We start from the raw sequence: 23,733 nt of genomic DNA, 5'->3' as shown, positions 1-23,733 counted from the left end.
GAGCTACAGCTCACTTCATCGGATGTATTTCTTTCGTGAGCTACAGCTCACTTAATCGGATGCTCACGAAAGCTCATGCTCAAATAAATTTGTTAGTCTCTAAGGTGCAACAAGTCCGCCTTTTCTTTTCTTATCCGTTCTTTTTGCGGGTATAGACTAACACGGCTGCTACTCTGAAACCTGTCAGTGTTAGAATAGTCTATTCTAGATTCCTTGTGGGACAAGACTGAGGATAAACAATAGCCTGACAAACCAGAGAAAGGTGACCAGTGAAAACAGTAAGAGTCAAACGTCCTTGATACCTCAAGTGTGGAACATGCTCCAGGCCAAGTGTGACTGATAAATAGGGCAGGGCAGTATGTTCCCCCCAGTGCCACGAGAAGACAGGCCAAGCCAGCTGTGTATGAAGAAGGGTGCTGAATTTCTGCGTATTGTGATTTCCATTCCCATTGATTTCAGTAGGTGTGAGGGTGCTCAGCACAACTGTAGGATCATGCCCTTAAGGGAGCTTCCTGCTAGCTGGGATGGGGAGCTTCTTTTCCACTCCAAAACCTGACATGTCACTCCAGTTTGAATAATACAAGTAACCATCAACCAAGAGCATTTACATGTCCCTATGGACAAAAGTACAGAACTTGGAATTGAGAAATAACCCAGTGGAGAGGGAAGGAGTGATCCTGTGTGACCTAATGGGCACTCGTGATACAGGGGGCGAGAGGGGCTCCCCCAAAGGGAATACTGGGCTCAATGCAGTTGATATAGGAGGAAGATACAGAGGAAAATGTCAGTTTGTCAAATCAGCTAATTTAATAACAGAGGGTAATGGAGAAGTACTTTATCTTTCCACTTCTGCTGTCCTTACCCAAAGGAGAAAGTTTAAAAACTCCCAGAAAGAAAGAGGGTGAATGAGATTCCTGGCCCACCCACCAACGAGCTCAATCCCCAAGGTACAGACCCCCTGAGCAGAGCTGATGGAAAGCCAGGGATGCAGAATTCCTGTGGAAACTGCAGAAACAATCAATCTGTAGAAGTCTGTGTTCTCACTAGGAATAGGCACATATCTGTGGGTGACCTACTTCTGTTTTTTTGGGCTTACAGTACTGTAGCAGCCAGAGTGTCCATTGATGGCTATACTGGTGTACCCAGTCACTGGGGAGGGCAGGACTGGGCTCAGCTTCCGAGTGTATTGGTGGAGCAGCTAGTAGCTCAGGGAAAGCGGACATTACAACTAAATAGCTTAGGCTAACTCCTACCTCTGATGCCATCTTTCTTAGAGCACCAAGTGAGGAGAACTCTGGCCAGAGGGCAAGCCAAATATGTCTAACTTATTTGAGAACTGGAAACCCTTATGAAGGAATTCCTGCTCTCTGCATGACTCTCCTTTCGGAGGTGGTAGTTTGTATACCTGTTGTTTCTGTATACAACTCACTGTTGCTTCCACCTGTAACTTTGCTGGTTGGCTGTAGTGAATAACACTGTGGTAGATTAAATTGTTCATGGAAGATTCTTTTAAAAGTTGGGTGAACATTCAAAAGAAGAAAATATCAAGTACAGTTTGAGCTACAGAATGAACCAATCTGCACCTTGAAGGCACATGCAGATGTGGGTAACTTTTTCTCTTGCTACCATGGTATTTTTCTATGGCAAGATAAATAGACATGAATCTCTTGTCTTCTGTCAGCATGGATTTGTGCCAGGCTTTAAGTGATTAAACTCAGTTTCTATGATTGGCTGAAAGCTTGTCTAAATTACTATTTGTCCTCATTATTAAATTAACCTTGGAGAGAAAACAGATACAGATCTCTGAGATGAAATTATTCTGGGCAGACAAGACAGCCACAAGTAAGATACTTACTAAGATAGGTATGGCGTATGTACCACTATAGCTACAGCAATGTAATCTACTTAAATACTTGCTAATGTCATAGATATGCCTGCAAAATGAGCAGTGCATTTTAGTGCAATGGGTTTCTGTTGTGTATTAGAGGAAAAGAAAATATCTTCAGTAAATCCTCAGTGACACAGAGTAATGGCTACATCAGGATTTTTTGCTTCGCTTTCCCCCAAATGCTTCCCTTCCCGTGTTTTGGATGTCTCGGTGGGAGAATTTGTAGTTGCTGGTGGCAGTTATGTCACTAGCACTTAGCTAGCACCAGCAGAATGAAAATAATTCCATACTATAATACACATCAGTTTCTCGCTGGTGCAGCCCAAAAGCCCAGTTATGCAAAATATAAAGCTGTTCTAACGACCCTCATCCTTTGCTGGGCATGGACAAATGAAGCATGGGTGAGACGGACCTGGGGAAGTAGAGAGGTGAGTATGGGGAGAGGCTGGAGCTTGGAAAGAGAGTGAAAATATCCAACAAAAGAAGGCTTTTGGAAAATACATTAACATTTCAATCTTGTACAAGTCATCTGTGTTTGTATACAAAGACTTTAATCCAGGAGCAGATAGTCAACACAGTCACTGATGGACAGGGCTTGAAAAATGCACATTACCCGCTCTTAGTCCTAGGAATAAGCTTGCTACTCTGGGCAAAAAATTGCTTGAGCCACTGTGTTCCTGACGCTTAAACTGTTCTCGCTGCATCTGTGTGTAGTGTATTGTCAGTTCTGTGTAGGGGATGGTTTCCTGACTATAACTTACTACCAGGGCTGGTCGAATAGCAGAAAATAAAATTTCATAGGCTAATTTCACCAATACTATACTACTATACTTACTGAATAGTATTTGACTGATTATGGACCTGGTGAAATGCCTCAAAATGTTAGTCAAATCCATCCAGTAGTATATCTGAATCCTGCTCCACTAACCTGCATTACTACATCCCTTGGAGTTGTCAGACCTTCTCTTCTCTTCTTTCCGCTCCCCAGGTTTTTACCTTTCACAGAACACGATACATCTCTTCCTGAATTGTCTTCATCCTCTGCTTTTTTCCTTTCTCCTACCTTGTGTTGCATATTTTTCCCTTTGTTTTCCCCTAAATCTTTCTGACTACTTTTTTTCTGTTCTAACACCAGACCTTTCCAGCCTCCCCCATTCAGGCACCCCACCGATTTTGGAAACTTTACCAGACATGCAGTAGCCAGAGGACTAAACCTATTAGCCACAGAGGTATGGTCACCTCACCATTCAGGGACAGTGCATCAGTGAGACGGCATCTCTTGACCTCTCTGCCTGTTGAGAAAGGGGAGCGTGCTGGGATTCCTCCGAGGGCGCTGTCCCTGGACCCTGCTGTGGGGACTCCTTCTCTTATGTTATTTTGTCAGTGTTTGATAAACATCAAGTTCTCTTCCTCTGTCCTTCCCAACACCCTGCCCCCCTTCTTTCCTCCAACCTCCTGGTTTCTGTGTGGGTGCTAAATCTTTGCTACCTCACACCTCCCCCAGACTCCTGGTGGCTGCAAGGAGGGAGGAAGGGGGCTCTCCCCCCTCACATTTTGGGCTTCACTTCTGAGTTCCCTTCCCCTGAGAAGAGTTCCCACACCTGCCTCTGCAATTAGGAATGTTTGTAGGCTGCTGAAGAATGAAACTGACCTGATGCATGTCAACTTCAGGGCTGTCCAGCTGGATCTGAAAAGCAGCATTGTTAAACTAACAAGACTGGCTAGTTTTTGTTCATGCAGCTTGGGAAGCTCTGGGCAGTAGCAGGGGTTCTGGAGCAGTCTGTCTGCAGACTGAACATTGCAGTGGTTTAACCTTTGTTCATGTTTGAAGGGTTATCTTTGTAATCATAAAGGCCAGAAATTTTTGTACAGAATCTAAGTTTTTATTTTAAAGGGTTGGCACTTGCCTGGGGAAGCTTCCTACATGTTCTGGGCAAGAGGTTTTTCAATCCTGCAGGTAAATGGCTCCAAAGCATGAAGAGGACAGAAATAAAATCCTCTTTAGGAGATTCTCAACACTTGTCATTTGTTTACATAATAGACCTTGAAGTCTTGATTAACTTCTAACAGGATGTACCTGCTGTTTGAAGCCATTGAGATGGGCCACCGTACAGAAAAAGTAACACAAACACCGGAGAAACCATCATTTGTGTAGTACACAGTACTAAAGAGATAACCTTGAGTTACACAATCTTTTGGAACATGTCTTAAGCTGCACCTGGTACTTATTGCACAGATTCCCAGGATTTGAGGAAAAATTACAGACACTCTGGTAAATCAATCCTTTTAATTTCACTCCCCTATAGAAGAACTGCCTTTTCTGTGCAATATTCGTTCCAACCAGTGCTGATTTGGGACAATCATGTACTCAAAGTCATCAGTTAAAATGTCTCGCACAGATAACTAGCTCAAGAATTTCTTCCTGATTTTTTTTTCTTTTGGTGTATCTTCTGCCCATTGGACTCTCTGTGCTACACATCCCTCTTTCCTTTTCCAAGGAATGTGTCACTTGTCCAGTAGTGCTTTTTGTGAGCTGGAAAAAACAAAAACCTTAATCACAGTTTTATAACTGCCTAGCATTGCTGCAGCAAGTTTCTCAGGTTCACTAACCTCTAGTCTAATGGGATTGCTAATCTGTCAGCATTCCGGAGAGACACTGTCTACCCCTACCTGCTGCAAGGCAAGGAAAGCGCATGGGTGATGCACAGATCAGTTGCTATTCAAGGTTTAATGTGAGGCTCATGCCTAGTTAAGGACACTCTTGCAGATACATTCCCTGCTCTTTAGCTCTTTGGGGGCACAGCTGGTAAATTAGTTTGTCACCTGCTGAATCTAACAAGATCATATGGATAAGAAGTTAAAACTGTTATTGCTAACAAACACTGGCAGAGATATTAAACCTCATGAAGCCACTCTCTGAGAGATCCGCGTCAGACTTATCTGGGGGGCAGATTATCCCACATCTGCTATGGCAGGGTATTTACACCTTTCTCTAAAGCAGTCATATCAGACCTCAGTGGTTCAGGAGCCAAATTAGCCATTAACATTGCCCAAAAGAGACACAGCAGTGTCAATTCATTGCTTCATTTACTGTCATGCTCTGTGTTCAGTCACAGTGTGTTTTAATATCCTGTACTGCCAAGAGCCACATTAAAAAAGCCACTGACAACTCAAGAGCCTGAGACTGCTCCAAAGCATCTGGTGCTGGCCACTGTCAGAGACAGGGCACTGAGTTGTAGCCCTCGGGTCTGATCTAGTCTGTCTGTTCCCATGTTTCTGTGTCACTAATTTAGAATGAACTCTGTGGGTTAGAACTTGACCCCCTGGCTTCCAGATGGAGAAAAGTACTGTCAGGGTTCCCTCCCCACTCTGAACTCTGGGGTACAGATGTGGGGACCTGCATGAAAGACCCCCTAAGCTTATTTCTACCAGCTTAGGTTAAAAACTTCCCCAAGGCACAAATCCTTCCTTGTCCTTGGATGAGTAGTGCTGCTACCACCAAGTGAGTTAGACAAAGATTCAGGAAAAGGACCACTTGGAGTTCCTGTTTCCCCAAAATATTCCCCCAAGCCCCTTCACCCCCTTTTCTGGGGAGGCTTGAGAATAATCTACGAACCAGATAGGTAAACAAGGTGAGCACAGACCAGACCCTTGGGTTTTTCAGACACTAAAAACCAATCAGATTCTTAAAAACAGAACTTTATTATAAAGGAAAAAAAAGTAAAAGAAGCACCTCTGTAAAATCAGGATGGAAGGTAATTTTACAGGGTAATAAGATTTAAAACAGAGGATTCCCCTCTAGGCAAAAAAAAAAAAAAAAAAAACAGGGCTAGACCTCCCTCTTAGTACAGGGAAAATTCACAAGCTAAAACAAAAGATAAACTAACACATTCTCTTGCTATACCTACAATTTGTAATCTTAGAGGCTTATTTCAGGTTTGGTTTTAGGAGAGGTTTTTTTTTCCTGCCTGATCCCTCTCTTTGTCCCGAGAGAGCAACAATGAAGCACACAACAAAAAAACCTCCCTCCACAGACTGCAGATTCCCTCCACAGATTTGAAAGGATAATCTTCTCTTATTGGTCCTTTTGGTCATGTGCCAACCAGGTTATTTGAGCTTCTTAACCCCTCACAGGTAAAGGAGGGATTTTTTGCTACTCTTTAGCTATATGGTTATGACAAGTACAAACACGTATGTGCAAGATTTGGACCGACAGATTGTGCTGGAGAATGTCGGGAACTGTGCTCTCAAACCAGCAAGAGAGCCGGTGGGGTTAAAGTCATGTACAATAGGAACACTGTGCGACTGCTATCTATAACCACACTTACATGTTGGCTTGGCAGAATGTGACTTTCAGGTTTTATAATTGTGCTGGATAATATCCAGGTTTATTTTTAAGCATTTTTTAAGATTTTTATCTATTTAAAATTTTCACTGTGGGGTCAGACAATTATTCAAGGACCATACACATTGGGGTTCAAAAGGTTAACGCTTTATAAACTGTTAAAACACAAATGGTCGGCGTTCCATGTCAAATATACAAAGTGTGGCAAATTGCCAGCACTACTATGACTGGTCTCACGCTTCCTCTTCTTGGGTGGAGGTTCAGGGCACCGTTTCTCGCCCCTGTACTGGGGTATTAACTGCCCCACTAGTGTCCTAGAGGAGGGGAGTGGAGAGGGAGGGACCCGGGCCCACCCTCTACTCTGGGTCCCAGCCCAGGGGCCCTAGGGATAGCAGTAAAATGCTTGAACTAGCGGTTCCTTCCCCTGGGCTACTTCCCTCTCCTGCCCTTCAGCTTGTGGGGCTTCCTGCTCTCCCTCTGCACAAACCAGGTGTCCCTTTACGTAGGGTCTTGGTCTTCTTAGCCCACCACAGCACTTCTCCAAACTCTCCTCTGCTTCCCTCCAAACTGCTCTCTGCTCCAACACCAATCCACTCTGCTTCAACTCCTCCTCTTGTCTGATTGAAGCAGGGGGGTTTTATCATGTGACTGGCTTCAGGTGCTTTAATTAATTTATAGCAAACTTTCTTCCCTCTACAGGGAATAAGGCTCCCTTCTAACACTCTCCTGCTGTCCTCTGGCCATGCTATATCAAAAAAGTAAATATCCTTAAGTCAATTAAACATACTGTTACTATTCCTTTGCTTGTACATTCGTAACAAGCCTAATTCAAAAGTCATAATCACTGGATTTTGACTAATCCAAGGAGCATTTTTCTTATATTACAAGTGTCTTGTAAGGTATCAAATGAAAGCTGGTAACACACTAGTAATTAATATCATTGTGAAAGCATGTATATTAATGCTGTATGAAGAATTATGAATACTTACTGATAAGCTTTAAAATTTGTAACCAAACAGAGGGAGAAACAGGTTTTCTTCCAGATAGGAGGGAAGGTAGTTATCTCCCCACCTTTAATGTAATTTAAGCATTGTGAAATCAACACATGGGAGACAGCGGAGCTGGTAATGGCTGTGAGTGTCCAGTGATGAGCTGCACAATGCAGAGAAGCGCTCTTCCAAAGGGTTTGGGGACTAGGGTGTATCCAGAGTCTGTATCCGCAAAAAGAAAAGGAGTACTTGTGGCACCTTAGAGACTAACCAATTTATTTTTTAGGGTGTATCCAGTGTCTCCTGTGAGGCTAGGAGAGCTGGCAGAATTCTAAGGCGTTTGGATGCCTGGCTGACAAACTGGGGTTACAGGTAGCACTGCAAATCTGCGTATATCCACGGACCATGTTTGTGAATCGGATGCAGGTACAAATTTTGTATCCATGCAGGGCTCTAGTTACAGGGAGCTTTCATCAGATTAACACTAACAAATCTGTTTTGCTAAGGCAGAGAGGTAACAAGGTCACCTATAGTTCTGGACGGCCCTGAGAAAGCGTCACAATTGTAGACCTGCCCTGAAGACACTCTTTTGGGAATGAAATACATTGTTTAAAAAAGGCTTAGCATTAAGGTGTTTTCTCTAAACAGCACTTACTGGGTATCAACCAATAGGCACAACATACGTTCTCTAGGCCGGGTGTAGTTACTGGTTAGACTAGCAGCGTTGTGTAACCCAAAGTTATGGATGGGGGAGACAGAAACTTCCTCTGGCCTATATTTATATAGCAGTCAATGATGAATAACTGTTTATGACTACCCAACAGTTTGCAAGTGTTTGTATTTGATATAAACGTTCTTCACCTGAAACTCTGTTTTTTGCTTGGTGAAATACAAAGGTGTAACTGGAAGGATTTCTGTAAGGGGTGCTAATGGGGCCTTAGAGAAGGTAGGATTAACTGAGCCTCCCTACTGTCCCGTGTGAAACTAAGCCCATGCAAAACACTTGTCTGCTCTGCTTCGTTAATGTGCATATGCTGGCTGCTAGCCACAGTGGTGTGTGTTGAGTGAATGCATAGTTAGTAATTGAGCCCCATCCACTGGGGAAAGAATTTCTGTGGTGACTTCATCAGTGGTGTCCAGGCAGAGTCTACAGTCCAGTGAAATCTGGTACTTGTGGAGAATTTTATTGCATAGCTCCCCAAACAAGATGAAATAACTCAGCCAATCTAGATATTCACTAGACAAATCTATGCATTCTGGAGCAGCGTCCAACTCCGGCTGGGTGAATTCTGGGCTGTAGGAGCAACACGGAGTGCAGAGCAGTGTTTGGACTGGAAAGAACAAGTGTAATTTGCTTAAAAGCTCCTGGCAGTTTCTCAAGTTCTGAAAGGCTGTAAAGGCTCAGAATTTCCTGCCTTGCTTTAATTAGACTGAATGGCCAAAAGGCATCATATTAATGCAAAGCTGAATCTGATACAGGAGGGTGAGAGCTGCCCGCTTGGTTTTTCTGTGCATGGACAGGTTCTGTTTGCTGCTTATGACTGTAGGTTGCATTTTAACATTAGTAAAGTGTTACTCGTAAAGGCAGTGCCAAGGATCTTTGCAGGTGATAGAAATCCTTTCAGGCTTAAAGGTACATGACCAAGACATTAAAAAAAAAAAATCCTTACCTAGGTTAATCCCGTGGGGTTCTGCATGGGTTTGGGCATGAATCTCTGCGGATCCGATTACAGAGTTGGGGCTGAAATTTTAAAAATCAAATGTGCATTTTCATTTAATAATATTGACAGATAATTCATCCAGCACGGTGGTTGCAGCCAGCGGCAGTGACACCAGAAGTCCAGTTAGAATTGCACTTAGGTTTTAGATGCATTGTGAGGTTTGTGCTGTGAAGCTCTGTTCCTCTCCTTCAGACATTTAGCTTGCTTGGCAGAATGGAATGGGCACTGGGAGTGGGAGGCAGTGGGGGCCTAGTGGATAACCCACCAGACTCGGACTCTGGAGATCCAGATCCAGTCTCAGCTCTGCTACTGTCCTTCTGGGCAAATCACTTCACCTCTGCCTCAGTTTCCCCATCGTTAAACTGGGCCTAATGATATGGCCCTCCTTTGTAAAGCACTTTGAGATCTACTGCTGAAATGCACTGTGTAAGAGTAGTGTGTTCATATTGGTGTCTCTTATCCTCTGTTTGTACAAACTTCATATAAACTTGGAAATACCATTTTCCTGCCCTGTGTTCAGGGTGAGCTGGACCTTTGCCCGTTCTGTCTCTGCAGGCACTTTTCCTTTCCTTCTGTGAGTGCAGTCCTGTGCTTCACCCCACTTCTGGACTGGTTTGACCAGGCGACAGCCCCCCGGTTACCAGCTGTATCACCACAGCTGCTAATAGGAGTCTCTTTGGGAGCTTGTGATGGGTCTGAAATCTCAGTGACTTGGGACAGCTTCAGACATGTCTGAGCTAAACGTAGCCTTTCATTGCCAAGGGAAGTAGGCCCCACCTGACCCAGGCCTCCCACAACATTGGGGCTCGGCAAGATGGTCTAACTGTACAGCTTCAGCCTGGCCCCTGGTCTGTGTGTCTCTCAGCTCATAGGCTGTCTTCTGTCCTATTCAAAGTCTGCGCTGCAACGCTTGAACCTGGTCAACCTGCAGTTCACAGGTGGGGCCAGCCAGAGCCTTGGTCAGGAATGTGGTGGGGCTACTGTTAAAGGAGCTGACACCTATATTGGGGTTAACTATCTGCCTTCCTGCAACCCTCCGGAGCCCACCAGGACCGAGTTAACCCTTAATGTTCCATAGAGCCACCACCCACTCAGAGTCGAACAAATGGAGGTTCATACAACACTCCAAATAATAGAGCTCCCACATTCTTCACACTTCTTACCCACAGGTAAAGGGGCCTTGTCTGTATTACTGTGCAGCCCATGTTGGTGGGCCAGGAATAGCTCCTGGCTAGGAACCCCAGCACTTTGGGCTGGACTTCTCCTTAGGTTGCTGCCTCTGAACCTCACTCGTGGCATTCCCCTTCTCTGTTTTTTCCACCTCTGGCTAGTAAATGTAGTCCTCTTGGGAATTTTGGTTAAATTGTCCAAGGCCTCTTCCAACAAGACTACGATGGGCTATGTTATGAGCCTAAACAGTCAGTCATGTTCTCCTAATCTCGTCACGGAGGTTGAGTGTCTGTCTGAGCAGCACTGAGCTAGCAGGGCCAGCAGGCAAAGGGTTAAGATACTAAACAGAGCTCCAGGTGTTTGCACATAATCTAAATGATATGATCTGTTCAAATGCCAGCCCAGGCGGTATCACTCCCCGCCCACATCACCAACCAATTAGCCATCCCAACCGTCAAACAGAGGAAAATAAAGTACCCCACTAGCCCCACGTTCCAGGGGATTGATGGGCCTTGCAGCTCTTCCAGGTGCTATACAAGGAGTGTTCTGGACCAGAGGGGACAGTCATATCCAAAGCTGAGGGTGCCTTGCAGAAAACATCCTGCTGCCAGTGCCAGTCCCCTCCCAACCCAGGGGGCTGAACGCTTGGGTGCCTCAGGAGATCATTTCTCAATGCTGTGCTGGTTGTGCCAAGGCCGCCGCCGCCTACACAGACAATTCTTGTGCAACCACTTCATTTTGGAAGCAGTCTCCTAGGCCTGATCTACGCGGTGAGGCTGCACCGATGGCAGTAAACTGGCTTCTGAGGCCTGGTGTGCACACAGACCTGCCCTGTTTAACTAACACAGTGTTTTAGATTGACTTTTAGTTAAACAGCTGCAAGTCTGTGTGTAGAGCGTGCCTGACTCTACTTGGTGAAATCCATGCGACTCCCTTGTGTGGAAAGTTTTGCTGGTTTGAGCGCCCGCACAAGGGGATTGCCTGGACTTGAAAGGGGTTCAGAGCCAGTGCAGGAAAAGCAGTGTCTTTTTGTGTGTAGTCCAGGCTGAGCCTGGCTGCGGTGCGTTCTGCTGTTCTGCTTGCACTGACGCTCCAACAGGAAAAGCGTTGCCAAATTTGTCAAAACTTCTAGGAACTACTTCGGTGCCAAACCTCCCTACAAACTGTGATGTTCAAATCAACTTCCGCTCCCCCCAAACAGAAGCCTCTGTGTTCGTTATCACGAGGAAAGAAGATGTCAGGCTGACTGCTGGGAGTGGGCAGAAACAGGCCTTTTGGCAAGACTCCGAATGAAGAGTACTCCCTTCATTTGTCACTGTAGAAAGCCAGAGCACCTCAGGAGTCTGCTTAAATAACTGGTGTGTATTGGGTTGGGGAGAGGCAGGAGATGTGGAACCTCAGCATTAGTAGATGAGGAAGGGGGAAAATCTCCCCATTAGGAGAGGGCTCATATTAGATCTTGTCCCTAACTAATTTGAGACCTGTCCTTGAGTTTAGCAGACAGTAATCCGCTACAGTAAGTTCCATTCCTCTGTGTAGTCTATGAGAGAGCTTCTGCATCAAACGGAGTGGCTGTCTCCCACGATGTGTATTAAACACCCACTTCAATCTGATCTGTTTCTGGTTACTCTTTGTATGGCCTCTAGGGCTTCCATCCAGGCTTAATGTTTTGTGCTAATCCCCATTTTCTGTGGGACCATTTTTTAGGACTCACTCCACCCACAGAAAAGTCTGTCTGTTCTGCATCAATACTGAACAATAGGCCAGTGTTTCTCTGTTGCGCTTGCCAGGGAAAATAACCTTCTCCCTTTATCTATTGGTTGTTCATTTCATCATAATCTTAAATGATCCCTATTAATGCATTTTGCAGAGGATTTTAGCTGAATGTTTCAGCCCATCTTCTTAGGTTATGATTAGGAATGTGGGCCCATTAGAGACACAAGTCTTTCCCAGACTCTAGCATTACTGTTACATTGGCTGCTCCTGCATCTCTCGTCCATCTTGACTGGGGAAATCATGTCTCAAGCAGCTTCATTTGGTATTTCAAGTAATTAAATTGTAGCTCTGTATAGGGGGTTGATAAAAGCCTTTCTGATCCCCCTGGGTTGGATACTATCCCTCAGAGCATTATAGACTGGTTAGGGGTATATCACAAGGGCTACAACCTGGTCTCCAGCAGATTAGCGGTTGATTCCAGCTTGTCCCCTCTGCTTGTGCCTGTGTTCAGGGAAAGGGCTACTGAGAGAGCGGCGGGATGACCACCTGAACACTCCCAGGTCCAGGCACTGGCTTGGTCCCTAGGCTATGGAGCATTTTCCAGTTACCACATTTAGACTTGATTATAAAATTTCTGTGGTGCCAACCAAACCTTCCTGAAGGTTCCCATGTCTGCGCTGTTGAGTCATGCCTCAGGCCAGGAGCTGGCTTTCTGGCTTCCCATGTGAGCTTTCTGTTGTGCAGTTGTGTACCTCAGGCCTCTTTCAGCATTTCCTGTCCAAAGGCTGCGTACTTCCCTCTTGCATTTATAACTGGGTTGCGTTTTCCTTCTCTCGTGCCTTAGGGAGCTCTTTTAGCCAGCTAAAGGGATGCTGTCAGTACAGTTAGAAAAGGTTCCCCTCCCCGCCCCCATAGGACAGTTTGTCTCAGATTTCCCAGCTACTTCATGCTGAGCATTTGACAGGATTGGGTATATGATCAGAGTGACGGTTTCCCTGCAGAATTGGTCACTTTCTTGTGCTGTCACCCAGTGCAAGGGAGTGAAAAACGTGCTACAAATCGTATCTTCCTGTATTGTAAAACCCCACGGTTGGCAGAGGGCCTAGATTTCAATTTAGCGGCAGTGTCTAAACCTCATGGCTTTGAGGCTAACTTGTCATTTTCCACCCTAGCTTTGTTTACCAGCTGGCCAGAATAACAGCCTTCGTGACTGCCCAGAGCATTCAGGCAAGATTTATTTTCAGCTGTTGGCCCATTGGATTTGTAACTCCATCCACACAAAGTGTGTGTATCCAACCTTGTCACACAACCTGGGAACAGGACTTCCCTCTCCCTCATTCCCTTGTAGCTAGAGAACACCCCTTCCAAGGGGTCCTTCCTCCCATGGGAGCTTGCCCTTCCTTCTCCACACCCTCCTGAAATCGCTTCCTCCCTTGTCCCCAGCCACCAATGTAATGGTGTCTCCCTAGGAGTTCACATATGGGCCTCCCTCATATAGGGTGGGGAGCAGGCAGAAGGCCACAGAGCTGGCACTGGCTGGGCCTCTGCCTCTAGCTCAGCGGTTCTCAACCTGCGGGCCTCATGCAGCCCAATTAGCACACAGCTGTGGCCCAGCTCAGCTCAGCTGTGTGCTAAAGGCCACAGGGGCTCCGGGTCCTGGCTCCTCGTGGCGGGCTCCAGGACCCGGGCTGCTGGCTGCTGCCGGGGCCCACCTTGCGGGCTCAGGGTCCGGGCTGCCACCCAACCCCACACAGCAGGGTCCAGGGTTGCAGCGGGATGCCGGCTGCTGCACAGCCCTGCACGGAGGGGTCCAGGGTCAGGGTCAGGGTCTCTGGCCCCACACCTGGCTCTCCGCACTTGGCCCCACTCTGTGGAGTGGTCTGTGGCTGGAGAGCGCTGGGCATAGGGGTTTGTGGGGAGGGTTAGGTGGGGGGCACTGTGGTTCTCTGCCTGCAGCCCAGGTAACACTTTGTGGCCTACAATGATAAGTAGGTTGCTCTAGCTGGTGTGTGCCCTCCCCCTGGTACTGTTGGCCAAAGGGAGATGGGGGAGATGCTTTCAAAGGCTCAGTCTGGCTGCTCTACCCTTACGTTGGCTTCCTGCTGGGCTCTGTCTGGGCCCCCAAACATGGCTATGCCTCGGGCTGCTGCACCTCCCTTGGGAGACTGACTGTCCCAAAAGCCTGGCAGATCTCCCTATCAGGAACCTGTTCCTTTGCTCAGCTTCATCTTGTTACTCCTCATCCTTCCCCCACCCAGCCTGAGCAACCCCTCTCTCCTTACACCTGCTTATCAGTGACATCTCCCTCAGACCTGATCCCTGCTGATAAAAGCCATGGCTGCTTGTGGAGTATAAACACTGGGCTGGGGCTGTCTTTAACCATTGCTCAAGCAGGTTTCACAAACAGTAGCTTACAAGGTAATCTAAGGGCTTGTCTACACTGACACTTTACAGCACGGCAACTTTCTCGCTCAGGGGTGTGAAAAAACACCACCCCCCCCAAGCGCTGCAAGTTTCAGCTCTGTAAAGTGCCAGTGTAGACCGTGCACCAGTGCTGGGAGGTGGGTGGTATGCCACGACTACCGCTTTAACCTTGCCAGTGAAGGCGCGCCCTAAGGTGCACTGAGATGTTGACCTTTATTCCTGTGACTTATTTTGGGGCAGGTTCCTGGCTTCCCCTCTCCTGGTGTGAGCTGCCGATGCTAGGTGAGGCAGTAGTCCCCATGCTCTTCTTCGCACACCACCTTTCCTCACATCCCGGGGACCCCTCCAGACGCCTCACCAGCGCGTTTGTCACCCCGCCAGTTGGTGCAGACGAAGCCAGCACTCCTTGACTGAAGAATGCTGCAGTGGAGGTGGCTGTGGAGAAGGGGCTCTGTGCTTGCCCTGTGCTGGAGGGAGAATGGGTGTCGAATGCTAACTGCTTTGCGGCCTTCGTTGCCCGCGTGCCATATTCAAGAGCTCTGTTAAACCAATCAGACCTGGGGCTCTGGGGCTGGGATGCTGCGTGGGTCAAATAACAGAGGTCCTTGGCTCCTCCAGCTCTAGGACTCTGCAGCAGATTAAAAAACCTCAGCTAATCAAACCAGCCCCTGCCCCATAATGAGATCTCCCAGGCTTCTACGGATCATCTTTTTATAATAGATCCTTCTTTGATCCCTCACTAAGGGATGGCTTTTCCCCACCTCTCCGTGGGATGGCAGCCATTCCTGTGTACCTCTTGCTCCCTGCTGGCCACAACTCATCCACCAGAGTGGTCCCATACTGCTTTATTGATACCTCAGCCTTTAACTCCTCCTCTGCTTCACTCCTCTTGCGGCATACTTCCGGGAGTGGCTGCTGTGCTGCAGCTGCTCAGAACCTGGCGGCCGGTTTGCTGAATTGGGTTAGCTGCCGGGAGCGCATTGCAGGCATGCTCTGGAGAGCTTGCCGGCTCCCTCCTCCCCTAAAACATAGTGTGCTGAGAAGGAGGTAAGAGCCCTATGGAGTTTGGCACCCGCTTCTTTGTCTCCCTTCTAATGCACCAATATGTTATTTGACACCTGCTGATGTGCTCTGGCTAATGGTTCCTGGGGGTGGCTATCTGGGGGCTGCTAGATGGGGATCTTCACTAGAAGGCCCTTGACTCTCAAAATCATTTTCCTTTTTGGAAACCTGAGTTCAGAGCATAGTTCAAAGCTGATGTGCTCCCTGAGGCAGCTGCCTGAGCGTCTCCCAGGGCAGTCTTTTGTGTGTGTGTTCCAGGGACATGAGTATCTTTAGTTTGGTCAGTCACTAACTTTGTAGTGTAGAGTCAATCAATCATTGAAACTGAATTCTGCAGGGGCTCTGTAGGCAGACTGTGTGTGTGAGAGAGAGAGAGAGAGCGCACTGCCCTCTTGGCCAACACACCCAGACTGTAACAGGGACCTCCAGAGCTAAAAGTATGACCTGACCTGTTACAGCTTGAGCTAAAGAACTGTGCCTCTAGCTAGGGGCTGTAATGGTTCGTATCCTCTGTGGATCAGGCACAGAGGGGCCCTGTAACACACACCATTGGGTTACATATGCACATGCAGCATGGGAATTCCTAAACCATGGGATCGGAAGCCCTGTGTTACGTAGCTATGACTCTCTCAAGGGCTTGAAAGTGTTAAATCTTCATGCTGTGATCCATGTGGTGTCATAAAATTATGAAGTAACAGTTAAATGCCAGGATTCAAACTGTGCTGTGGTTTGGAAAAGTGTCCGGTCCAAATGGCATTTCATAGCTGTATTTAATTTAGTAAAGTATTTCAAGGAGCTTTTGTTTCTCCTTTGTAAAAATTTTGAAAATTGGTTCTTGACTTATAGTTTTAAAGAAAACGCTGTTGGTATTTGTGCAACCTTCTGTGTAGAGATGGACCCATACCAAACCAACAGCCCTAACATTATGGGGAAGGTATTCTTGACGTTTAAATTTTGCACCTCAAACCCATCACAAGGCCTGAGGCTCTCATTCTCGAGGCAAGTGAAACCCTATTAAACACTGAGCAGATGAAGCTAATTCTTATCAAAGGATTTAAAAAAAAACAAACCCAAAAGAAGCAGAAGTGCATGCTGAGGCTTTGATCCTGCCCAGTCTTTATTCTTCACCCCCCAGTGTTTCACCTGTTGTACCATGCGCTCATTAAGAAAATAAATAACTTTAAAATTACAAGGCCGAGTGCTGTGTCTTGGGAAGTCGGAGTGATCCACACATTAGGAAAATGCTTCTCGGTGCACAGTGGCCAGTAGCTGCTCTGCTCCTGGGGGACTGGGTGGATTTTCTGTGGGATTAAGAGTGACAATTCGACATACAGGCCCCACAGCAAAGGGAACTTGTACGTTCCATGCAGTCGCTATGTGTGGGGGATGCGTTCTAGTGGGACTCTAATACGTACAGCGAGGCAAGGTATTCGGAGGCAAAGGTGAGGGTAGTTCACACTGGAAGGCATCTCTCTTTTCTTTCTTTTTTTTTTTAAATGAGATTACAGGTTGATAAAGGTACTAGTGTTGAAGTAAAATACTTAGACTTCTACAAGGCATTTGACTTGGTACCATGTGACATTTTGATTAAGAAAATTATAAAGATATAAAATTAACCTGGCACACATAACGTGGATTAAAAGCTGATGAAGTGATTGGTCTCAAAATATAATTGTAAATTGGGAATCATCATTGAATGGGTGTATTTCTAGTGGGCTGCCGCAGGAATTGGTTTTGGCCCTCTGCTATTTAACATGTTTATGAGTGATCTGGAAGTACACATAAAATTATCACTGATAAAGTTTGCAGGTGAAACACAGATTGGGGGAGTGGTAAACTTGTCACTGATAGAGCAATTTGGATCATTTGGTAAGCTGGGCTCAAGCAAACAGTATGTGTTTTAATATGGCTAAATGTGTACATCTAGGAACAAAGAATGTAGATCATACTTAGACAATGGGGGGCTCTATTCTGTTAAGCAGCAACTCAAAATGATTTGGGGGTTGTGATGGATGATAGCTGAACGCTGCTGTGACCAAAAGGGCTAATGCAATCCTTCGCTGCTTAAACAGGGGAATCTCAAGCAGGAGCAGAGAAGTTATTTTACCTCTATTTGGCACTTGTGTGACTGCTGCTGTAATCCTGTGTTCCATTGTAGTGTCCACATTTCAAGAAGGTGTTGATAAATTGGAGAGGGTTTAGAGAAGAGCCACAAGAATGCGTAAAGGATTAGAAAACATATCTTATAATGGTAGATTCAGAGCTCAGTCTATTTAGCTTAACGAAGAGAAGGTTAACAAGTGACTTGATCACAGTCTGCAAGTACCTACATGGGGAACAAATATTTAATACTGGGCTTGTCAAGGTTCCTTCCCCACTCTGAACTCTAGGGTACAGATGTGGGGACCTGCATGAAAACCGCCTAAGCTTACTTTTACCAGCTTAGGTTAAAACTTCCCCAAGGTACAAACTATTTTACCTTTTGCCCTTGGACTTTCGCTGTGTGACGAAGTGGGACTGTTCTTAATGGTTCCTCTGAATAGTGTGGGGTGCCTCAGTTTTCCCTATGCAGTTCGTAAGTATCTAGGTGATGGGATAAGGGTGTATGATCATTGCAGAGCCCTAGAGGGCAGGTGTGTGCAGGGGTCTGGACACAGAGAATGGCCAACACCCTGTTTCCTGGCAACTGATGGCCTGGCCCTTCCCCCCTGCGAGGTGAGAGCTAAAGGGTTGGAGAACAAAGGAATCAGGTGACCTCCTGGCCCGGGAAAGGAACAACGCCCAGAGGAGGAGGGGCTGGAGAGATTTTCAGTTTGGGGCTGGCTGGGACATGGAGTGAAGTGCAGACGTGGTTGTCTGGCTCACTGGCCCCAAAATGGACCCAGCTGAGGGGTCTGATTCTCTGCACCTACAAGCTCTGTGTTAGACCATGTTCCTGTCGTCTAATAAACCTCTGTTTTACTGGCTGGCTGAGAGTCACGTCTGACTGCGAAGTTGGGGTGCAGGACCCTCTGGCTTCCCCGGAGCCCCGCCTGAGCGGACTCGCTGTGGGAAGCACACGGAGGGGCAGAGGATGCTGAATACTCTGAGTTCAGACCCAGGAAGGTGGAATTTGTGTGAGCTTTGTGTCCTGAAGACAGGCTGCTCACAGAAAGGAGACTTCCCCAGAGTCCTGACTGGCTTTATGGGGAGCAGTTCTAGAGCATCACCCAGGGACTCCGTGACACGCTGCCACCACCAAACGTCTAACCAGTTTTATTTTATTAGGAAAGAGCCTGTTTGGAAACGTCTTTCCCCCCAAAATCCTCACCAAAACCTTGCACCCCCCTTCCTGGGGAAGGTTTGATAAATATCCTCACCAATTTGCATAGGTGACCACAGACCCAAACCCTTGGATCTTAAGAACAATGAAAAAGCATTGAGTTTCTTAAAAGAAGAATTTTAATACAAGTAAAAAGAATCACCTCTGTAAAATCAGGATGGTAAATACCTTACAGGGTAATTAGATTCAAAACGTAGAGAATCCCTCTAGGCAAAACCTTAAGTTACAAAAAGACACAAAGACAGGAATAGCCATTCCATTCAGCACAGCTTATTTTCTCAGCCATTTAAACAAACAGAATCTAACGCATATCTAACTAGATTATTTATTAAGTTCTAAGACTCCATTCCTGTTCTGTCCCCGGCAAAAGCATCAGACAGACCCAGACTCTTTGTTTCTCCCCCACTCCAGCTTTGAAAGTCTCTTGTCTCCTCATAGGTCATTGTGGTCAGGTGCCAGCGAGGTTATCCTAGCTTCTTAACCCTTTACAGGTGAAAGTGTTTTTCCTCTGGCCAGAAGGGATTTTAAAGTGTTTACCCTTCCCTTTATGACAGGGCTCTTCAGTCTAACAGAGAAAGGTCTAACCCGACCCAGTGTCTGGAAGTTGAAGGTAGACAAATTCAGACTGGAAATAGGCTGTAAAATTTTAACAGTGAGGGTAATTAACTCTTGGAACAAGGGTTGCTGTGGATTCTCCATGGTGGGCAATTTTTAAATGAAGATGGGCTGTTTTTCTAACAGATCTGCTCTAGGAATGATTGTTGGGAAGGTCTCTGGTTTGTGTTGTACAGGAGAGGTCAGGTTAGGTGATCCTAATGGTCCCTCCTGGCCTTGGCATCTCTGGATCTGTTTCCCAGTTCTGGCTCTGTAGCTGCCTGCCAGGATTGCAGTCTCCACACTGCTCTGACCCTCTGCAGAGTGCAGGGTGGGAAGTGTAATCTGTTCTCATTGGCTGCTGCATCATGGTGTAGTGATCGGCTCATCTTACCCCAGCAGACACCACCCTCGCCTGAAACAAATGGGCTTCTTTGGAGTTTGTTGCCAGGGAGGGAGCGTGTAGGGGGCTGCTGATGTAATAATGTGTTAATGTCACAGGAAATAAATGCAACCAATTAACACTTGAGGCAGGAAGCCAAGCCATCCTGGAACAATCCCAGTGAGCACTGAAGTTCAGTAACTATTGAGGGAGGATCCTAGGGCTTTACTCGCTTGCTGAGCCTCCCATCCCCTTGTGGGGTGACTGTTGTACATACTCCCTGATAGGCAGATGTGGCACACTTTACCCCAGACAGCTTGGGGCAGGGGAGCAGACGCGCTGCTTGCTGTGTCCTTGGCTAAAGCAAACCTGCCCTGCTGGCCAGGACAGAATTCTGCTGGCACTGGAGCATGCTGTGCTATATGTCAGAGCACCCAGCTGCACCTGTGGTCGGGACACGCTCCCTCCTCATGCAACTTGCCCCCCTGTGGGATTCATCTGCTGCGTGTTTCTACTAATGCTCTTCTGAGGGCTGTGTCTAGGTCATGCCCTGTTGCTTGAGTGTAAGTGGAAGAAGCAACTCCCCTTCTCTGTTCTCATTCAGAGAGTCACATTCAGTAGAGGGCTGGATTCAACTTAGTCACTGAGAAACTCCCTGGCAGAATCAAGAATGGAATTCTGGGGCCAAGTTCTTACCTGGTCTAAGCCAGTGCAATCCGTCAAGTCAGCTGAGTTGCATCAGCTTTACCCCAGCTCTGAAGAGTTCCTCGAGTCTCTCTTGACCCTGAAATCCTGTCTACACAAGGGTCACACTCAAATTGCCTAGTTCAAATTACCTGTGTTGGCAATGATGACAACGCTATGCAAGTGGGCTGCCATCTGCTGCCACGGTTAAACCTCCTGTCATCTAAGCTCGCTCAAAGTGGGTCTACACAAGGGTTCCCAGCGTTGCTCGTAGCGGCAGAGCTGAACTGGTCTCAGCAATGGTGGGAAGTGTCTGAAAATTGCCTCTAGTGTTGACAGGGCCCAAGCCTCCTGTGCTAATGATTAGCTCACTTCCCACCCTTCATTTTACTCTCTCCTTCTTGCCGGAGGCCATGCTGGCACCTGTGATCAAGATGGAAATCCATTTTCAGTTGCCATTGATTGAAAGATCTGTTGCCTGTCGCACACCTGTGTGCAGATGGGTGTAGTGCTTGGGCAGCATGTATGCATATACGCACACTTCTGTAGGCACAGCTGTCCTTTCATGTCTAGATGTGGGTGTCCAGGGAGCAGTTTGAGCTAGGGCTCAGCAGCTACCTCTGTAGGCTGTAGATTTTCAGATGCTTTAAACTGCTGGGTCTGTGCTCCCAAGTTAGAATATTCTTTGCTGCACCACGACCGTGCAAGCATTGTTGTTTGGGCAGTGTCCGTCAGGGGAGAGTTCCAGGAGGGCTCTGCTTCCCTGAGCAGGGGGCAGCATGCAGGTATGGTTCTGCCTTCTCCCCAGAGGCACCACTTGTGCTGTCCGGAGCCATGTAGGGTCCATCCTGGATGCAGGTGAGAAGGAGCCGGAGACTCACGATTCTGGAAAGATAACTGAAGCTTGTGTGCTGGCAGGATCTGGTAGAGAACTGCTCAGTGCTGTCTCATTGGAAGGGGCCAAGGTTGTATATTCCTTTCCATTGGCGCTAACTCCGGTCAGTGGGGTGGGAAGTCTGCTGGCTGGTATTGTTTGCATCCCCCATGTTAACCCTTTGACTAACCATGAGCCACGCCCCGTGCACTTCACTGGGGTGGCTGCAGCAGGTTATCAAATTAAAAACAAATCCCTTGGTGTCTTGCTGTCTTGCCCAGTATGGCAGCAAGCACTTCTCTGGGATGCGGCATTTTGCACTTCTTCTCTCTCTGAGTGACAGCTCTCAGCTTTCATTCCATCATGACACATTCTGAGCCTCTGAATGTGTGCCTTGTCTGTGGCAGGGAGCATTCACATTAGTCAGTGCAGACCCAGTGGGGGCTACAGACAGGGCACTGCAGTGTAGGCGAGCCTTTTAAAAGTCTTTGGGTGCTTCTCCGCATTACCCCAGCAGGCAGGGAACTGGGAAAGAGGGGAGCCTTCCCTGTCCTACTCCGCTCTTTCATTTTGCAGCTGTCCTGGCTGTGGCCGAGTCACCAGTGGTGACACTGGCCTGGATTTCCAGGAGTCCACGTGTGCATGCCCCACTGGGGTGAGCATGTACAAGATGCAGCGCAGCAGATCTGGGCTTTGTTCTCCAACGCGTGTGCTCATGATGGGATGCACCGCATGAGTTTCTATGTGGCAGGGGTGCCTTTGGTTCTTGCCATCTGTACTGTTTGTGACCCTCCCCACCCTTGGAGACTGGAAATTCAGTGCTGCTGAGTGAATTCTGATTGCTTCCATTTATGCTGCCCTGTCCTGGAGCTGGGTTTCAGCTTGGCTATGACTCTGGATTAAATCCTACTGCTATTGCGAGTTTGGCTTGAGGTGAGAAGGGTGGGCTTTGGCCCTTTCTGCTCAGAAGGGCAGCTCATTAGAGACTATAGGCTGTGCTGAGAGCTGCACTGAAGATGGACAGCTACTGCTTATCCTTGTAAACCTCTCCGAATGAATCTTGATTTCTGTTTTTGCAGGGAAGGGAATGAACCCGGGGATTCCATGAAGATCTCATACAGCGAGTTGATGCACAAGGTCTGCCAATTTGCCAATGTTCTCCGGGAACAAGGTACCTGACTTAACTCACCTTTATGCTGCTCTGATGTGGGAGGTGGTATTGCCTAGGGACGAGGGCACCAGACTGGGACCTGGGAGACCTGGGTTCCCAGCTTTGCCACGGGCCTGTATTCTGTGCACCCGTTTCCACATCTTTAAAATGGGGCTAAAGATACTGGCCTATGTAAAGTGCTTTGAGAGCTACTGATAAGCACTATACAAGAGCTAGAGATTCTTGTTATTAGATCCATTACTGTGTTTAGTTAAGTTCCTAGCAAGGTGTCGGTTATAACCTACTAGAGGTTTTGATGATAGCACTGGAAGCTGGTTACATTGGTATCTCTTTAAAGGGGCATTGCATAGAGTGGCACCCTGTTGCAGTAACCATTCCAGGTGCCTTACAAAGAACTTAAGTGATTACAAAAGCAAAGTGTGTGCACACACACTTGTGCATTTGCATATACATGGCTTGGAAATCGCTGGCATTCATACTGTTGCCATTTCAATATAAAACTTTGAAAGCACTTTTGATTCTTTGGCTTTATACATCGTGATGACAATGCTAGTCAGTTATTACTCTTCAAGCGAATGTCACTGGAAGTCTTCAGTGAGGGCCTTGCATCCGTATTAAACACATTAATGCATACAGGGTTAAACATTCAACCCAGTGGCTCCTGTCAGCTGAGCTTTAAACTGAGAGCTTCTTTGCATGTGGCAGTGACGTTGATTAACATTCTGCTAGCTTGTGGTTTTGTATCCTATTTCCCATCTCCTGTAGTGGTTGTTTCCTATACTTTCTCTAGGAGCAGCAGGGCTCAGATCTCTGCTAGCCTCATGCCACTGAACTCTTAGCTGTTCCATCCCTGCCGGCATGGGAAATATCTTCTGTTTCTTTTTCACAGGCATAAAGAAAGGAGACAGAGTTTCTATCTACATGCCAATGATTATTGAGCTGGTTGTTGCCATGCTTGCCTGTGCCAGGATTGGAGCGCTTCACTCCATTGTGGTAGGAGCAACTGCTGGGAATTATGCTAAATTCAGAGCCTGTGCTTGGGATATAGATAGTTTTCCTGTGGCGGAGTGACAGAGGGCTGCGAAGAGTTGTTAAGCTGGGCAGTGATTACGAGATGGATGGCGGCCAAAATTAAGGTGCCATTTCCTATCCCACTTGCCCTCCCTAAAAGACTTGAGTTTAAAAGTGGAGCAGCTTTTTGCTTTGCTCTGCGAGCTGTATTGTGGTAGGAGTCTGGAGGGGGCCATCACCTTGCCCTTCTCCAAAGGGAGCCTCAGGTATTTGACTGGCCCACTGGAGCCCAGGGCGCCTCCTGGCCCTCTGGCAGTATCCATTAGTGCTTGTAGGCTCTCTGTTGCCTTTTTGAATCCTGTAATTCCCAGCATTTCAGC

The 23,733-nt window shown here is 47.1% G+C and overlaps 1 protein-coding gene across 5 annotated transcripts in view; it reads left to right on the top strand.

Annotated features, from left to right (window-relative positions):
- Positions 1–23,733, top strand: part of ACSS2 (acyl-CoA synthetase short chain family member 2) — a 101,117-nt gene that overhangs the window by 49,307 nt on the left and 28,077 nt on the right. For all 5 annotated transcript variants that reach the window (XR_012664737.1, XM_048819964.2, XM_048819963.2 and 2 more), the window contains exons 3-4: positions 22,251–22,342; positions 23,232–23,335. Coding sequence is in view for 4 of the 5 variants with exons in the window: in XM_048819964.2 (XP_048675921.1) it covers positions 22,251–22,342; positions 23,232–23,335 (196 nt within the window). In the remaining variant the exon portion in view is untranslated. The remainder of the gene's footprint in view (positions 1–22,250; positions 22,343–23,231; positions 23,336–23,733) is intronic.

The sequence above is a fragment of the Caretta caretta genome, chromosome 13 (genome assembly GCF_965140235.1).
Source record: "Caretta caretta isolate rCarCar2 chromosome 13, rCarCar1.hap1, whole genome shotgun sequence".
In the NCBI taxonomy this organism is placed as follows: domain Eukaryota; kingdom Metazoa; phylum Chordata; order Testudines; family Cheloniidae; genus Caretta; species Caretta caretta.
Note: the sequence above shows the minus strand (reverse complement) of the source record. Positions and strands in the feature narration are given on the sequence as shown.